The 16,709-nt window shown below is 41.5% G+C and overlaps 1 protein-coding gene and 1 long non-coding RNA gene across 2 annotated transcripts in view; both read right to left on the bottom strand.

Annotated features, from left to right (window-relative positions):
- LOC120388857 overlaps nt 1-8,671 on the bottom strand; it is an 18,419-nt gene extending 9,748 nt beyond the window's left edge. The window contains exons 1-3 of the mRNA XM_039510948.1: nt 8,560-8,671; nt 7,115-7,399; nt 1,350-1,778 (exon numbers count right to left, since the gene is read on the bottom strand). Coding sequence (XP_039366882.1) covers nt 1,350-1,778; nt 7,115-7,265 — 580 coding nt within the window. The 5' untranslated portion in view covers nt 7,266-7,399; nt 8,560-8,671. The remainder of the gene's footprint in view (nt 1-1,349; nt 1,779-7,114; nt 7,400-8,559) is intronic.
- A 65-nt stretch (nt 8,672-8,736) lies between these two features.
- On the bottom strand, nt 8,737-16,493 carry LOC120388213. The gene is made up of 4 exons (XR_005590520.1): nt 16,476-16,493; nt 16,167-16,247; nt 15,146-15,252; nt 8,737-8,901 (listed from the first exon to the last, which is right to left on the bottom strand). It is a non-coding gene; the product is annotated as an uncharacterized LOC120388213 (long non-coding RNA).
- Nucleotides 16,494-16,709: the final 216 nt, after the last annotated feature.

Here is a 16,709-nt window from a genome sequence, read left to right as displayed (position 1 = left end):
GGGGTGGGGAAGGAAGCTACATGAAACACAATGTTGGCATTTCTCGGAGAGCTGTCTCTGCAGGGGTGAATGAAAGAGCCTCTGCCTCCTGTGAGGCACAACAAAATTGGCAGGAAGTCAGGACTGCAGGGGATGGGAAATTCCTCTGCTGCCAGTGACTGATTTGATTCTGAACCCAGGCTGCAATCGGGCAGAGGTAGCCTCCCTTTTAAGGGAGCTGGGAGCCCTAGTAAAATGAAGAAACACCCACATATCACTTTCTACTCTAGGTGTTAGGTCAGTATAACTACGTTGCTCAGGGGTGTGGATTTTCAGTACCCCAGTGTGACATAGTTATACTGACATAGATCTGTAGTGTAGACCTAATCTAAGTTTCCTGGGAAGTTAATGGGACTTAGTCTATAAACTATCTAAGGACTTGTCTCCATGGGGACACTCAGGAAAGTTAATCTGGATCAACTTTTAAAATGGATTAGTTAAACAACAGTAAACATATGTGTACATTCTTATTCAGAATTAAAGTGGCCTTATTTTGATTTAGCTTAGTTCACAAATCAAATTCAGGCAATTTAGAATCTGAATAAGGATGTCCACACAAGGGGTTAATGAAATTTAACTAATCCACTTTGCATTCAAACTTCAGTTAATTCAAATTAATTGTCCAGAGTTTTTTTTCTGTGTAGACAACAGCTAAGTAACTTTTGAAAATGGGAGTCAAGATCCTAAACCATTTTACCACTTTCGAAAATTTTATCCTTATGGAATAAAATGTATTTTTTTTCAACCTGAGTGTGGAAAGGAAAACATCTGTTCTGTGTTGTAAACAAATTGTTGCCATAATAACTCTCACAAAGTTCTTGAGGTCCCTTCCAGCCCCACATTTCTTTGATTCTATGTCGTTATGGCTGAAGGTTCTCCTGTTCTTAGGATGCTAACAAACTCTGTTGTAAAATTAAGAATGCGTCAAAAGGGCTTATTAAAAAGTAGTTTAAATTACATTCTAACATCACTTTAATGTTTAGAAGATAGATTTAATAATACAGCTCCAAGAATTGGTATTTTAAAAGCAAATAATGGGGAGAGTGATCATTATTGATATCTCTTCTAACAGCAGACAGTCTGAAATCGCTTCTGAAATCAGGAAACTGATCTCACAGTGACATGCGTTAGACCATCTAATAGCTACCCAATGGAAAAAGTGGAAATTCCATTATTTGGGAGTTTTAAAACAATAATAGACAAAGCAATAACATGTGCTGTGGAGAAAGGAAAAGCCTGTGCTGGCTCCTGGGGAGACAGAATAATAGAGTTTGATAAATCTGCTTTCTCCAATTCTAGGCCTTTCTTACCTCTAATCAAGACTTCAGTGATGCTCTCTCTGTGAAATGAGTTGGCTGTGGCAGAACATACATATTTTCCTTTGTCTTCCACCTGAATATTGTTCAGTTGCAGAGAAATATTTCCTTTCCCAAACTCCTTTCCTTTAAAAACTTTTGCCTTTTTTTCATATTTCTTCCTGATCCATTCTCTGCTGTTGACTCCATTTGGAGACAAATAACCCACTGAGCATTTGTCATCCTGTGGATAAGTATTAACCAGGGGTCTGCTTTCATCATAGCGGTAGAGATAGATTGTCTCATCCTTCCCAGGTCCAACTTTCCTCCACTGCAGCTCCATGCTGGGTGGCAGATGTTTTGTAATCAGCCGACAGGGAAGAACAGCATTTTCTCCAATTACAGCTGTAATGATGCCATGTTCTGCCTCCACATCAAAGAAACCTGAAAAATGTTCAGGGGGTTATAATTGCACCAGCAGCACATAATGACTCATATTAGTGTGTAAGGGAGAGTGAGTGAAAAAGAGGACAGCACTAAATCTCCTCTTATTTATACTCTTTTTATAATAGTGTAAATTCAATAGCTTCGAGGGATTCACTCCTAATATATACACAGATAAGTGAAAAAAGAATCAGAGCTATACTAACTTTTACATCTGCGGTGATCTCAAAAATAGTATTTGAAAAGAAAGGCTGAGTGGTACAGGTCTTCACTATGCTGCACCAAACGCTTGTCTACACAGTGGGGTAATGCGCACAATGGGAGAGTGATTAATAAAATGCACCAATGTGTTGTGCATTAATTGATGTGTGTAGACCTTGACGATGCAAACTAAAAGTTCCCTAGTGTGCTTTCCTGAATTACTATTAACATAAGAACAGCTATACTGGGTCAGACCAAAGGTCCATCAAGCCCAGTTTCTTGTCCTCTGACAGTGGCCAATGCCAGGTGCCCCAAAGGGAATGAACAGATGGGTTGACCTATACACTGTCACCCAATCCCGGTTTCTGGCAAACAGAGGCTAGGGACACCATTCCTGCCTATCCTGGCTAATAGCCATTGATGGACCTATCCTCCATGAATCTATCTAGGTCCCTTTTGAACCCCATTATAGTATTTGTCTTCACAATACCATCTGGCAAGGAGTTCTTGAGGTTGACAGTGTGTTCCACGAAAAAATACTTACTTGTGTTTGTTTTAAACATTCTACCTATTAATTTCATTTGGTAGCCCCTTGTTTTTGTATTATGAAAAGCAGTACATAACACTTCCTTATTTACTTTCTCTATACCAGTTATAATTTTACAGAACTCTGTCATATCCCCCCTTAGTTGCCTCTTTTCCAATCTGAAGACTCCCAGTCTTATTAATCTCTCCTCATATGGAAGCTGTTCTATTCTCCTAATCATTTTTGTTGTCCTTTCCAATTCCAATATATCTTTTTTGTGATGGAGCGACCACATCTGCACGCAGTATTCAAGGTGTGGGAATAACATGGATTTATATACAGGTAATATGATATTTTCTATCTTATTATGTATCCCTTTCTTGATGATTTCCAACATAATGTTCACTTTTTTGACTGCCACTGCATATTGAGTGGATGATTTCAGACAACTATCCATAACAAAAAGGGGAAGGCAGAGGACATGTTATTCCTTGACTTTAGCAAAGCTTTTGATACAGTCTCCCACAGTATTCTTGCCAGCAAGTTATAGAAGTATGAGCTGGATAAATGGACTATAAGATGGATAGAAAGCTGGCTAGATCGTCAGGCTCAACGGGTAGTGATCAATGGCTCCATGTCTAGTTGGCAGCCAGTATCAAGCAAAGTGCCCCAAGGATCGGTCCTGGGGCCAGTTTTGTTCAATACCTTCATTAATGATCTGGAAGATGGCATGGACTGCACTCTCAGCAAGTGTGCAGATGACACTAAACTGGGAGGAGTGGTAGATATGCTGGAGGGTAGGGATAGGATACAGAGGTACCTAGATAAATTAGAGGATTGGGCCAAAAGAAATCCAATGAGGTTCAACAAGGATAAGTGCAGAGTCATGCACTTAGGATGGAAGAATCCCATGCACTGCTACAGACTAGGAACCAAATGGCTAGGCAGCAGTTCTGCAGAAAAGGACCTAGGGGTTATGGTGGACGAAAAGCCGGATATGAGTCGACAGTGTGCTCTTGTTGCCAAGAAGGCTAACAGCATTTTGGGCTGTATAAGTAGGGGCATTGCAAGCAGATCAAGGGACGTGATCATTCCCCTCTATTCGACATTGGTGAGGCCTCATCTGGAGTCCTGTGTCCAGTTTTGGGCCCCACACTACAAGAAGGATGTGGAAAAATTGGAAAGAGTCCAGCAGAGGGCAACAAAAATGGTTAGGGGGCTGTTGCACATGACTTATGAGGTGAAGCTAAGGGAACTAGTATTTTTTGGTCTGCAGAAGAGAAGAATGAGAGGTTATTTGATAGCTGTTTTCAACTACCTGAAAGGGGGTTCCAAAGAGGATGGATCTAGACTGTTCTCGGTGGTACCAGATGACAGAACAAGGAGTAATGGTCTCAAGTTGCAGTGGGCGAGGTTTAGGTTGGATATTAGGAAAAACATTTTCACTAGGAGGGTGGGGAAGCACTGGAATGGGTTACCTAGGGAGGTGATGGAATCTCCTTCCTTAGAGGTTTTTAAGGTCAGGCTTGATTTAGTTGGGGATTGGTCCTGCTTTGAGCAGGGGGGTGGACTAGATGACCTCCTGAGGTCCCTTCCAAACCTGATATTCTATGATTCTATGAAAGACTCCAAGATCTCTTTCTTGAGTGGTAACAACTAATTTAGACCCCATCATTGTATATGTATAGTTAAGATTATGTTTTCCAATGTTAATTATTTTGCATTTATCAACATTAAATTTCCTCTGCCATTTTGTTGCCTAGTCACTCAGTTTTGAGATCTCGTTTGAATATTTGCTACTACCACCAAGATCTGCACCTGCGGCGGCTCCACCCGGGCCCGCGCCCTAGGCTTCAAGGCGCACCGCAGCGGCCCTCCTACTCGTCGCGGCGTAGCCCCCGCGGCTCTCGTTGCCGGCGACGGCCGGGTATGGGCCCGACGCTCCCTTCGGAACGGCGCTCGCCTATCTCTTAGGACCGACTGACCCATGTTCAACTGCTGTTCACATGGAACCCTTCTCCACTTCGGCCTTCAGCTCTTCGCAGTCTGCCTATGACTTAACTATCTTGAGTAGTTTTGTATTGTTTGTATTACTGTTTACTCCTTTTTCCATATTAAATAGGACTGGGCCCAGTACAGATCCAGGGAGACACCACTATTTACCTCTCTCCATTCTGAAAACTGACCATTTATTCCTACCATTTCTTTCCTATCTTTTAACCAGTTACCAATCCATGAGAGAACCTTCCCTCTTATCCCATGACTGCTTATTTTGCTTGAGAGCCTTTGGTGACAGATGATTTCCCTATATAAAATCCATATTGACTATTTCCCAACAAATTATGTTCATCTGTGTGTCTAACAATTTTGTTCTTTAAAAGCAGCAAAGAATCCTGTGGCACCTTATAGACTAACAGACGTCTGTTAGTCTATAAGGTGCTACAGGATTCTTTGCTGCTTTTACAGAACCAGACTAACATGGCTACCTCTCTGATACTTGAATTTTGTTCTTGACGATTTTTTCAACCAGTTTGTCTAGTACTGAAGTGAGGCTTACTGGTCTGTAGTTGCCAGGGTCACTGCTGGAGCCCTTTTTAAAAATCAGAATCGTATTAGCTATCCTCCAGTCATAGAAACATAGATTATTAGGGTTGGCAGGGACCTCAGGAGATCATCTAGTCCAACCCCCTGCTCAAAGCAGTCATTTGCTGCAGAAGCTGATTTAAATGATAGGCTACAGATGACAGTTAGTGAGTCCTGCAATTTCACATTTGAGTTCCTTTAGAACTCTTGGGTGAATAGTATCAGGTCATGGAGACTTATTACTGTTTAGTTTATCAATTTGTTCACAAACCTCCTCTAATGATACCTTAATCTGGGACAGTTTCTCAGATCTGTCACCCAAAAAGCATGGCTCAGGTTTGGCAATGTCCTCCGATCCTCAACCATGAAGACCGATGCAAAGAATTCATTTAATTTCTCTGCAATGGCCTTATCGTGCTTAAGTGTTCCTTTAGCATCTCGATTGTCCTTTGGCCCTAGCGGTTGTTTAGCAGGCTTTCTACTTCTGATGTATTTAAAAATGTTTTTGTTATTACATTTGAGTCTTTGGCTAGCTGTTCTTCAAATTCTTTTTTGGTCTTTCTAATTATATTTTTACACTTCATTTGCCTGAGTTTATGCTCCTTTCTATTTTCCTCATTAGGATTTTATCTTCCACTTTTTAAATGATGCCTTTTCACTACTTCTTTTACTTTGTTGTTTAGCCATGGTGGCTCTTTTTTGTTTCTCTTACTATATTTTTTTTAATTTGGGGTATACCTTTATGTTGAGCCTCTATTATGGTGTCTTTAAAACGTTTCCATGCAGCTTGCAGAAATTTCCCTTTTAGCACTGTATCCTTTAATTTTTGTTTAACTAACCCCCTCTTTTTTGTGTAGTTCCTTTTTCTTAAGTTAAATGCTACAGTGTTGGGCCACTGTGGCATTTTCCCCACCACAGGGATGTTAAATTTAATTATATTATGGTCACTATTACCAAGCGGTCCAGCTATATTCACCTCTTGGACCTGATCCTGTGCTTCACTTTGGACTAAATTAAGAATTGCCTCTCCTCTGGTGGGTTCCAGGATCAGCTTCTCCAAGAAGCAGTCATTTAAGGTGTCAATAAACTTTATCTCTGCATCCTGTCCTGAGGTGATATGTACCCAGTCAATATGGGGATAGTTGAAATCCCCATTATTATTATTACATTTTTTTATTTTAATAGCCTCTCTAATCTCCCTGAGCATTTCAAAGTCACTAACATCATCCTGTTCAGGTGATCTGTAATATAGTCCTACTGCTATAGTCTTATTTTTCAAGCGTGGAATTACTGTCCATAGAGATTCTATAGTACAATTTAGTTAAGATTTTTACTTCATTTGATTCTACGCTTTCTTTCACATATAGTGCCAAGCCCCCACCAGCACGACCTGTTCTGTCCTTCCGATATATTTTAACCCTGGTATTACTGTGTCACATTGATTATCCTCACTGCACAACGCAGAGCCACCCAGAGGATTCAGGGAGCCTGGGGCAAAGCAATTTTGGGAGCTCCTTCCATAAAAAAAAAGTTGCAATACTATAGAATACTATAGTCTTGTGGGGGCCCCTGTGCGGCCAGGGGCAAATTGCCTCACTAGACCCCCCTCCCCTCGGGCGGCCCTGGTACCAGGTTTCTGTGATGCCTATTATATCAATATCCTCATTTAATACGAGGCACTCTAGTTCACCCATCTTATAATTAGACCTTTTTAATTTTAAGTGCCAGCAATCTGGTTCCATTTTGGTTTAGGCTCTGGTTTGATTTTGGTTTACCATATTATTGTTTGAAACAATAATAAGGTAAAGGACAACTGGGAAACTTTAGTGAGCACCGGCTGCGGTCTACATGGGCTAATTAATGTGCAACACTTTAATGCGCTTTAGAAATCACACCCCAATAATGCGGGATGGTGCTCTGTGTAGGCAAGCTTTGAACGGTCTGGTTGGCCACAAGGCAGGTGCGTTTAGCCCTAATTTGTAAGTAAGAGCAGGAATATTTGCTTTGATGGTACTACATCTCCTACCTGAAATTGCAATAACTGTTTTGTGGTGCCTCTTCAGCAAGGGGTTTATTATAGTGCATGAGATGGTGTCAGTAGCAGTATCTGCTACCCTGAGTGTACTATGGATTTGATACAGCTCTGTCACATCTTTCTGGATTCTTGTTTCAGCCATAACAGTTATTTTTTGTCCTGTGCTGTCCGTCCAGCGTACTTCAGGCTGTGGGTACCACCCTTGGGACACACATCTCAGAGTGGTTGAATTATTCTGCTGATGTTCTATAGTTACGTGAGGTGCAGATCCAAAACCTAAAGTGAAAACCAATTTCAAAAAATGTTAAACAGGCTGAAGAACAAGCTAACAAACCAACCAAAGAGTGCTAATGATGAATGATCACCATCATTACTGTCGCCATGTCCTATTGAATCTGCACTGAACTATAATCTTGCATTTCAAAGTATCTTAAATTCATAGAGAAATTTCCCCTCAAAAGATCACCAAACACTTCACCAGCTGATCCCAAACTGTATGTAGATGTGACTTCGTCGCATGCATGTGACAGCTTCCCTTTTGGGATGGCAGCAGGTTAGTCAAGAAACAGTATTTTCAGAAAAGGGGGGATCCACCTTTCTGTGGGTCCATATTTTGGGCACATTTAGGGGCCCCACTAGGTCCCAGTGTAAGTCAGAGCAGCTTTAGGGCTATTCTAAGTTACACTTTGTTTCCCATCGTCCCCTATGAGCCTTGGGAAGCAGAGCGTCGCCAAAGCACAGTGTGCTCCAGCCATACCCCTACCAACCCTTAGCCTGCTCCCTCTCCCACACCCTTACACCACGTCCGGAAGCAAGGCCAGTACAGAGCCCTTACATCAGCTCTGCCCTGGCCAAGGAGACCTCTCTCTGTACAAGGGGTAATATAAATGGTTCATTTCCACGTAAAAGGGCCTTAGTGTAACAGAGAATCAGACGCAGTGTGTACAAACCTCAGGTGGACAGTGACTCTAATGTACTGCCTGGGTGTATGTGTGTGCGTGACGGGAGGTAATGGCCCAGCTTTCCCCCTGTGCTTTAGTCGTTTTATTGCTGTTCTACAACAGCCACACACACAATGCAGGGGGATGAGGATTGCACATGCCACCAGCAAAAAGCCAGAGAAAAAGGTACATGAGGTATCCATCCTGTGTGCATACACTGGGTATAATTTGCATATACTGTGGGAGATGGACACCAAACTGCTGAAGCTTCTCTGACTCCCATCACTTCCTCTGCCCACCTCCCATAACATTGCACACACGTGAGTGTTTCTCCTTCCCCTGCCAGCTGATGAACCCTCCCTGTTGGGAGGAAAGGATTAAATGGAAATACAGCTGCTACACACAGGGCAAGGCAATGGAGAATCAGTGCCACTGTGATCAGTGCAGCATTGTTCCCTGCCAGCAACACTTTTGTATCAACATCTCCATGCTTACCTGGAACAGTCACCTGGATGATAGCTTCTTGATAGACACCATCGCTTGTCACGGCACACACATACTGCCCATTATCTTCTACTTGCACTGGAAAGAGCTTCACCCTAGCGACTCCATTCCTATATCGTCCTTTGATCCTATGCTTGTCCTCAGCCAAGCCCAACTCAGTCTCTTTTTCTGTGCTATTGTAAAAATATAATGTCGTATTTTTGTTCCTTTCCAATTTGTACCAATGCACTTGAATGTTAGCGGGGATCTGGCCTATGAGATGGCAGGACAATGTCACAGCTTGCCCAACCAAGACAACTGCAGGATTAACATGTACAGTAACAGTAAAATCACCTGCAAGAAAGGAAATAAATCATGATCACTGATTTTCTTCAAAAGCTTGACATTGGTGGAGAGAAAACAAAAGAAAAACTAGATGCAATTTCTGAGACACAACAACAGTGCTATCTTTCCTGGGAGAAACTCACCCCATCTAACCTAATTATCCCCCTTCAGAATGGAACTCCTCACTGATAGCTCAGCTATGCGCAGATTTGAGCACGAGGTGGAGCAGACTGAACTTCTCAGGGGTCGGTGCAGGAGGCATAGTTCCTCCTGAAGTTCCAGGCAGAGAAGGAGCCCGTGCCATCATTAAAGATGTTACAGTATGTTCTGATCTCAGTGGCTGGCCAGCATGGTGAGGTGCAAAGCAGAGCTAAGGCTAGACTTGGCCGAATTCAATCTTTAAAATAAATAATTTTGATGGATAATATCAATGTTTATTTTTAATAATTTTTTCTGTTTTTAATCCACTGAAATTTTCAAGAGTTTTGCAGATTTACGGATTTTAAGAATATTTTTATTTGTATCAATTTAAATTTAAACAGTTGCAGGAAATTGTGGAGGGGCACACAATGGGGACATGTAGCGGGGTAGTTACCCGCTCCTGGTATGAAAAGGGTTAAAAGCCAGCCCTTGGAGAGGGCTGGGGCTGGGAGCCTTAGGCTGGGCTGATTAAGGAGGCAGCCTCAGCTGTGGCCATGCCCCAAACAGACCCAGCTGGAAACAAGCTGATTCCCAAGACACCAGCAGGTGGCCCTGCAGGAGTGAGTCCCACATCGCTACAGGGCTGGTCAGACCATTAAAGTTTATAAGCATTAAAACAGAAACTGTCAACTACATATATAAATATTTTAGCATTAAGTCAACCTAATTTCTTACTTTGCATCTCTGAATATTTTAATTAGCAGTGATGGAGATATTTTTCATCAGTTTGTGTGTGTACAGTAAAATTGACATTTTATTGACATATACTGATTAAAAATCTAAGCCTAGTTATTGCCCTGCTTTCTGTCCAACCCTTTTGGGTGGCTTATGCCTCTGTAAGAAGTAGGAGGGAGAAGTCCCTGAGCATAGGAAAAGCAATTGTAGTCTTCAAGGTGATGCACAGCCTGTAGAGTTTTGCTGGGAAAACTCCCCGAGCCAGCACGGCTAAGTTCACCTTTCATCTCCGTAGGGAAACTCAGCCCTTTTCTAATGCTCTAAGTCAATCTAAGTTACCCTAGTTAAGTTACATAGTTTATGTAACTTACATCCACGTAATTTACATCAACTTAACAAGGTGCTCTCCCATTGATATACTTTCTGCTATTCTCTTTCAGGTGGATTAATTAAGTCTATCGGAGAGCACTCACCTATTGACTTATCATGTCTTCACCAGACCCATTAAATCAACGCCACTGCATAGATCACAGGGGTGCCAATTCAGCCCCTAGTGTAGATAAGGCCTCAGTCACCACATGGCACCACTGCTCTGGGTGCTGGTTCAGGGATGGCTCCTGTTGTGAGTGTGTCTGAGCCCTAGGGTGGGAGATGTTGTAATCTGCACCTTGAGACCTCCCCATCCTCGTTTGTGATGAGGGGAAATGCTGGGACCAGTAGCAGCCTCATTCCTGCCAGCAGCAATCATCAGCCCCTCTGCAGTGACTGAGGAGGCCAGATCCATCTCTGACCCTGAGGATCATTCACAGAGTGCACCATCTTTAGTTAGATAGTCAGGAAGATTGTTTGTGAGACCCCCCTACTGCCTGAACTGTGTCCTCAAACCAGGGGGTGAGGGTGTAGAGATTTCATTACCTGCTGCCCATTAAACCTGTGGAGGGACTTACTGCCTTATCCACATATGAGTCATTTGGGCGGCACTGAGCCCAGTTAGCCAAACTGCTTAACTGCTGCTGCACAGAAGATATTGTGGTCACAGGTCATCAAGGGCTCCTGCAAAGTACACAGACTAACAGGACACTCAATTTTATGTTTGCTATGTTGGGTCATGTGATTGGGGAAATTCATCAGTATTATCTGTGTGTGCACCAGTGACCCTAAGAGTAGGGTTTTATCGTGTTATGTAATTTATATTATTTCTTGGGAGTCTCCAATTATCTGCCATGCAGGTGAGGGTTATCCTGGGATAGAATGTCCATTTGGCAAATAATTCCAAATGATAGATATATTTGAGAATTTTACTTTCTACTTGGGGAAATGTGTGGGCAGATAATGAGAGGGCAATCATCACATATAGTGAAATATGCACTCAGCCCTATTTATCACTAAAGACCTAAAGGAAGAAATTCCAATTCATAAAAGTAATGCAACATTAGCATATGTAATGCAGTATAATTATAGTTGGAAAAAAAATTCCCTTCCATGGAGAGGTTTTTTTTTTGTTATTAAACTAAAACCGATTTTTTTTTAAACAAAAGTCAGCAAGGTTGTTTTTTTTCTTTTCCTGAAAAAAATGGGGTTAAGGTGTTTCTAATGAAACATCAGAAAAATTTGATTGAGGCAGACACTTTCTACATAAAAAATAATTCAGTCAAAACCCCAATTTTCTACTAAAATAGTTCTGATGGATAATATTTTGACCAGCTCTCATACAGTGTGAGTGATTTGGAGCTTTTGGCCAAAATATTCCAAATAGGGACCTAAAGAGAGACTCTTAAATAGAAGTCAGATAGTCTTATTTAGATATGTAAATATGGCTGAAATTCATCCAAAAAGTTATAACAATTGGAGTCTATGATGAGCTCTTCAGGTTTTGAGGGTGGCGGTGGCGGTGGCGCTGGCGGTGGCGGTGTGTGTGTATGTAAGTAAGAGAGAGAGAAGGTGGGGAGAGAGAAAAATACATTGGTGGTGGCAACGGTGGTTGTAGCCATTCTCTGATCAGACTGTACACATGAATATAACAAACCAGTAGCTCCTTTCCTAGATCACTGATGAAACCATTGGCAGGTAGCTACCCCCCTTCATGTGCAGGTGATACAAAAGCCTTTCTAAGCAATCTCTCATCCTGAGTGACCCCCATCATTAATGATCTGGATGATGGGATGGACTGTACCGTCAGCAAGTTCGCAGATGACACTAAGCTAGGGGGAGAGTTAGGTACGCTGGAGGGTAGGAATAGGGTTCAGAGTGACCTAGACAAATTAGAGGATTGGGCCAAAAGAAATCTTATGAGGTTCAGCAAGGACAAGTGCAGAGTCCTGCACTTAGAACAGAAGAATCCCATGCATTGCTAGAGGCTGAGGACCAACTGGCTAAGCAGCAGTTCTGCAAAAAAAAAAGAAAAAAAGACCTAAGTATTACAGTGGACAAGAAGGTGGATATGAGTTGACAGTGCGCCCTTTGTTTATTGGCCTGCATTAGTAGGAGCATTGCCAGCAGATTGAGAGGAGTGATTATTCCCCTCCATAAGGCACTGGTGAGGCCACATCTGGAGTATTGTGTCCAGTTTTGGGCCCCCCACTACAGAAAGGATGTGGACAAACTGGAAAGAGCCCAGCAGAGGGCAACAAAAATGACTAGGGGGCTGGGGCACATGATTTATGAGGAGAGGCTGAGGGAACTGGGTTTATTTAGTCTGCAGAAGAGAAAAGTGAGGGGGGATTTGATAGCAGCCTTCAACTACCTGAAGGGGGGGGGGGGGGGTTTGATGAATGTGATTTAAGATAAAAGCCAGTGGAAACAATGGGAAATAATCTTCCTCGTTCCAGCAGCAGATGTGCTTCACTCTGTGTGAACAAAGATAAAGGTTCCAGTGTTGCTCTCATTTACATGTGTACAACCGAAGTGAAGCTAATAAGGGACTAATGGGGTTAACAGAGGGCAGAATTTGCCCTGAATATATTCACTACATTGAATGTGCTCCACAAAGAGAGAGACTGAGCTCCAGCCAAAGCCCCAATCACTGCACCTGAATAATCCATCACTCTTCACAAACTTTAAAAGAAAAAAAATCAACCAAAAATGGACAAATATCACTGTTCTTTGTCATTAACAGACGGCTGCCATACTAACGGTGGCATAGTTCAGCAAAAGGGCACATGAAGGACTCATTTTGTGTAGCAACTAATGTGTGCAACTGCCCCATCTGCTCAGAGATAAATACATTATATTAATAAGATGGCAAGAAAAGAAAGAAAATATATGGAATTCCCACAGGACTCTATTTGCAGGACAATGACAGTAACATGTAAATATATTACAGTGTTCCAGTCCTCTCCTGGAGCTGTCCCTTTCCTGAGCCCAAAAGAGCTAGTGTATCTCATGTATCTCTTTATTATGAATTTTAAGTTCACACATGAAGAGAAAACTACAATTCCATCAGAACTCATTTGCTACTCTCAGCCTTTGGTTTTCTGTATTTGCTTTTGTATCTCTTCAATAATATCCAGAAGACAGCGCTGGTACCAGTGTCTCATCCAGTGAGGGAGATGAGGGGGTCAAGGACATGAAATGATGCTAACTGACAGCAACTACTAATTATAACAGCACATTCAAAGAGGGAACAAGCTGAGAGCATGGTCCCACCATTGAGCCTGCACAGTAAGAAGGAACTGAAGGATGCATGGATGAAGGATGCTCCACCCTTTATCCCCCTGGCCCAGAGCATGAGGGAAACCAGGGCACAAGCGAGGTCCCCTCTACTGGTAACATTAGCAAAAACTCTCTGGAACTGGCACATGAGAATCACACCTAATGTAATGGGCATAGGCAATTACTCAAAGCAGAACAAAGATGGCTTATCCCAATGGAATCAAGTCTGACAGTCCAAAAAGATGAGATAGAGAATAAGCAAAAATACCTCCTTTTTCAGCTGATGTTTTTGGTTTATTTCTGTTTCAGCCACAAAATTTTGGTAATTAAGTTTACAACTAAAATTGAAATTTTCTTTGGAAACAATTGACTCCATTAGTGAATGAGTTATTGTAACCAGGGTTAACTCTGTTTAGCTTAGTAGCTCTGAAAGTTCACAGGGCACTGTGGAGGGGGTCTCTGCCAACAATTGAAACTCCCCTTTAGACTGTGATGTGGGAAAGTACAGATGCCTAACCTCTACATTATTATGAAACTCCTCTGTGCCGTATTCCCTGTTTATAGCAAATTTGCCTTTCTGCTTTTGTCCTGACACCTGGTCTGCTCCAAGACAGAACAGAAAAGTCTCCCCATGGAAGGCAGCCCCAGAATATTTCATGGTGAAAACTGAAACCTCAGCAGTTAAGGAGCAAACAATTCTTGCATGGTGGGATGGACAGCCGGGTTAGAGTTATACACACACACACACACACACACACACACACACACACAATGTTTATTTTTAAGCATTTTTATGCTTATTGAAATTTTCAGAGTTTTGCAGAATTATAGGGTTTAGACTTTTTAAAATTTCAGAGATTCATGAAATTTGGAGGGAGACACACACAGCCAATTATTTAATGACTATAGATTCTGGGATTCAAAAGTGAAAGCATTTAACCATTAAAACAGAAACTGTTAACAGTGTATGTTGAAATGTTAGCCTTAAATCAAACTCTAAGAAATTCTCAAGTCCCATTTTTGTTACTGTACCTCTCTGAGTATTTTGATTAGCAGCAATGGAAATATTTTCTCATCAGTTTGTGTGCATTCAGTGAAATCGACATTTATCAGCATTTACTGATACCAATAAAAATCTAATCCTTCCAAGCTTAGTTATGGTCCTGCTTTCTGCCTAACCCCTTTGGGTGGCTTGTGCCTCCAGAAGAAGTGGGAGAGAGTAGTCCCTGGATGCAAGAAAAGCAATTGTACCTGGCCATTGCCAATCTTTCTGTTACTTTGGAATCATATCAATCATTCTGTTATTTTAGGCTTCTCCTAACAATAACTACTGGTAGGGTAAATGTCCCTTCTAAGCAGCAGTGTCACTGTGCTTTCATCCTGAAACACGGCTCTGTCTACTTTTCAGCAGCTTGAGGAGCGTGACTAATGACTTGTGTTCAGACCAGGAGCTTGTATGGTCATTCCCCTCTCCCTCGGTTAATGAAGCAGGGTCACAGAGATTTTACACACATCTGAGATCATGTAAAAACAGCTGAAGAGATAGATAGGCTCCAGAACACAGTGATGTTATACCCACCACAATGCTATTAGATCTATCAAATGTTGGTTGGATTTCCTTCTTTTTATTGCATCATGGTTTCCTTACACAGTTTTTAGATAGGCAGCAATGGATATGTATATATTTATTATCTGAACAATAATTAATAAAAAATGGTGTTCTTACCCCAAAACCATTTCAAGACAAAAAGCAATGGAACACTGGAGATGGACAATATTTTGACTCCTATGTGCATTGTGAAGTGATTGCAATATAATTCATCCAACTCTCTGCTAATGGAAATAGAAAACATCACAAACTGTAGCATGAGGTGTACACACAACTAGAGCTGGTCAGGAATTCTTCTACAATGTGACTGCATACGAAAATGCTTATTCATCAAAACCAAACAACAGGCCTGGCCAGGGGGGTCTGGACTCCTGTATCAGAGGACTTCCCAAACTTTGGGGGACTCCCCATACAGCCAAAGGAGTCTCTAGGACTTGGGACAGCCAGCTGCTCGATTTAGTTTTGGGAAAGCTGAATTAAAACCATTTGATTTTAAATAAATATTTTTTTTCAGAATTTCCTTTATGTGAGAAATTTCAACCTTTCCACTTTTTGTTCTGAATCAAAATTAAAACTTTCAAAATTTCAGAATTTACAACAGAATGGAAGTTTTGAATTTTGACCAGCTCTATACAAAACTGCATTCATTTTACATGGCAACTTTTATTTCCTGAAAAACAAAACACTAAGAAAAGATTATCCTTTGTGGAAGTAGACTGAGGGAAGACAAGGTAATTCCTGTAATATTTACTTAAACCGGGACACTTTCCCCTGTCAGTGGCTGCATGTAAACTCAGCACATTCAGTGATTCTATTCTGGATTATGTGAAATATGCTGATTTTTCAAGCCAAGGTGCTAACAGCAAAATGGTCTCACTAAAAAAGTGAAACAAAAAAAACCAATTAGTACTAATCTCCTCCTTTGCTGAATGGGGTTTGTGTAGTGCAGATATGACATGGCATCACCATTGTGGTCTGTAGAACAAGACTGGGGAATTTGTGCTTCTTTTTTTAAATTATTATTATTAATAATTATTATTATTTCTGCGGCAGATGTTATGATCTCCGCTGATCTCACATGAGAATATTTCACTAACACAAAAATTATTTAAAAGAAAAAATTCAAATTCTAACTCACAGCGTATTGTCTTGTAAATTCACTGTATTTCTGTTTCCAGAGATGCTGATTCAGCTGCTACTCAGAGGACAGTCACACACCCTGTAAAGTGGAGAGCAACATAGGAGAACTAAATATTTAATGTCTTCATGAATGAGCCTGGAAAAATCAGCCATGTAGTAATAATTTCTGTACAGCTACTGCAGTATTTTTCTTCCCAGTGGGCTTCACAAACATAAGAAACTCAAATATCAATTACTTCCTCGTACAAAGTGCAAAGTACAATGCTGCTAGAACAGGAATTTAACACTTCATTCAACGGAGTGCTACCTTTAAACTCTGCCACTGGGTAATTGCTGCTAGTGAAGCCGGAGCAGTTATTTCCCAAAGTTATTTGTTAAGTGAGGAATGAATAATGAAAGCAGCTTTCTCGGGGCGGGAGGAGGATGGAAAGGGAGCAGGTAGGGCTGTGGATTTATTGCTCTGCAAAATAGGAATTTTGAGCTGTGCCCTGAAAACAGAGGGTGAGAACACAGTATAGCTGTGTGCAGCAGTTCACCACAG

The sequence above is a fragment of the Mauremys reevesii genome, linkage group 22 (assembly GCF_016161935.1).
Source record: "Mauremys reevesii isolate NIE-2019 linkage group 22, ASM1616193v1, whole genome shotgun sequence".
In the NCBI taxonomy this organism is placed as follows: Eukaryota; Metazoa; Chordata; order Testudines; family Geoemydidae; genus Mauremys; species Mauremys reevesii.
This window is presented reverse-complemented; position numbering and strand designations above follow the sequence as displayed.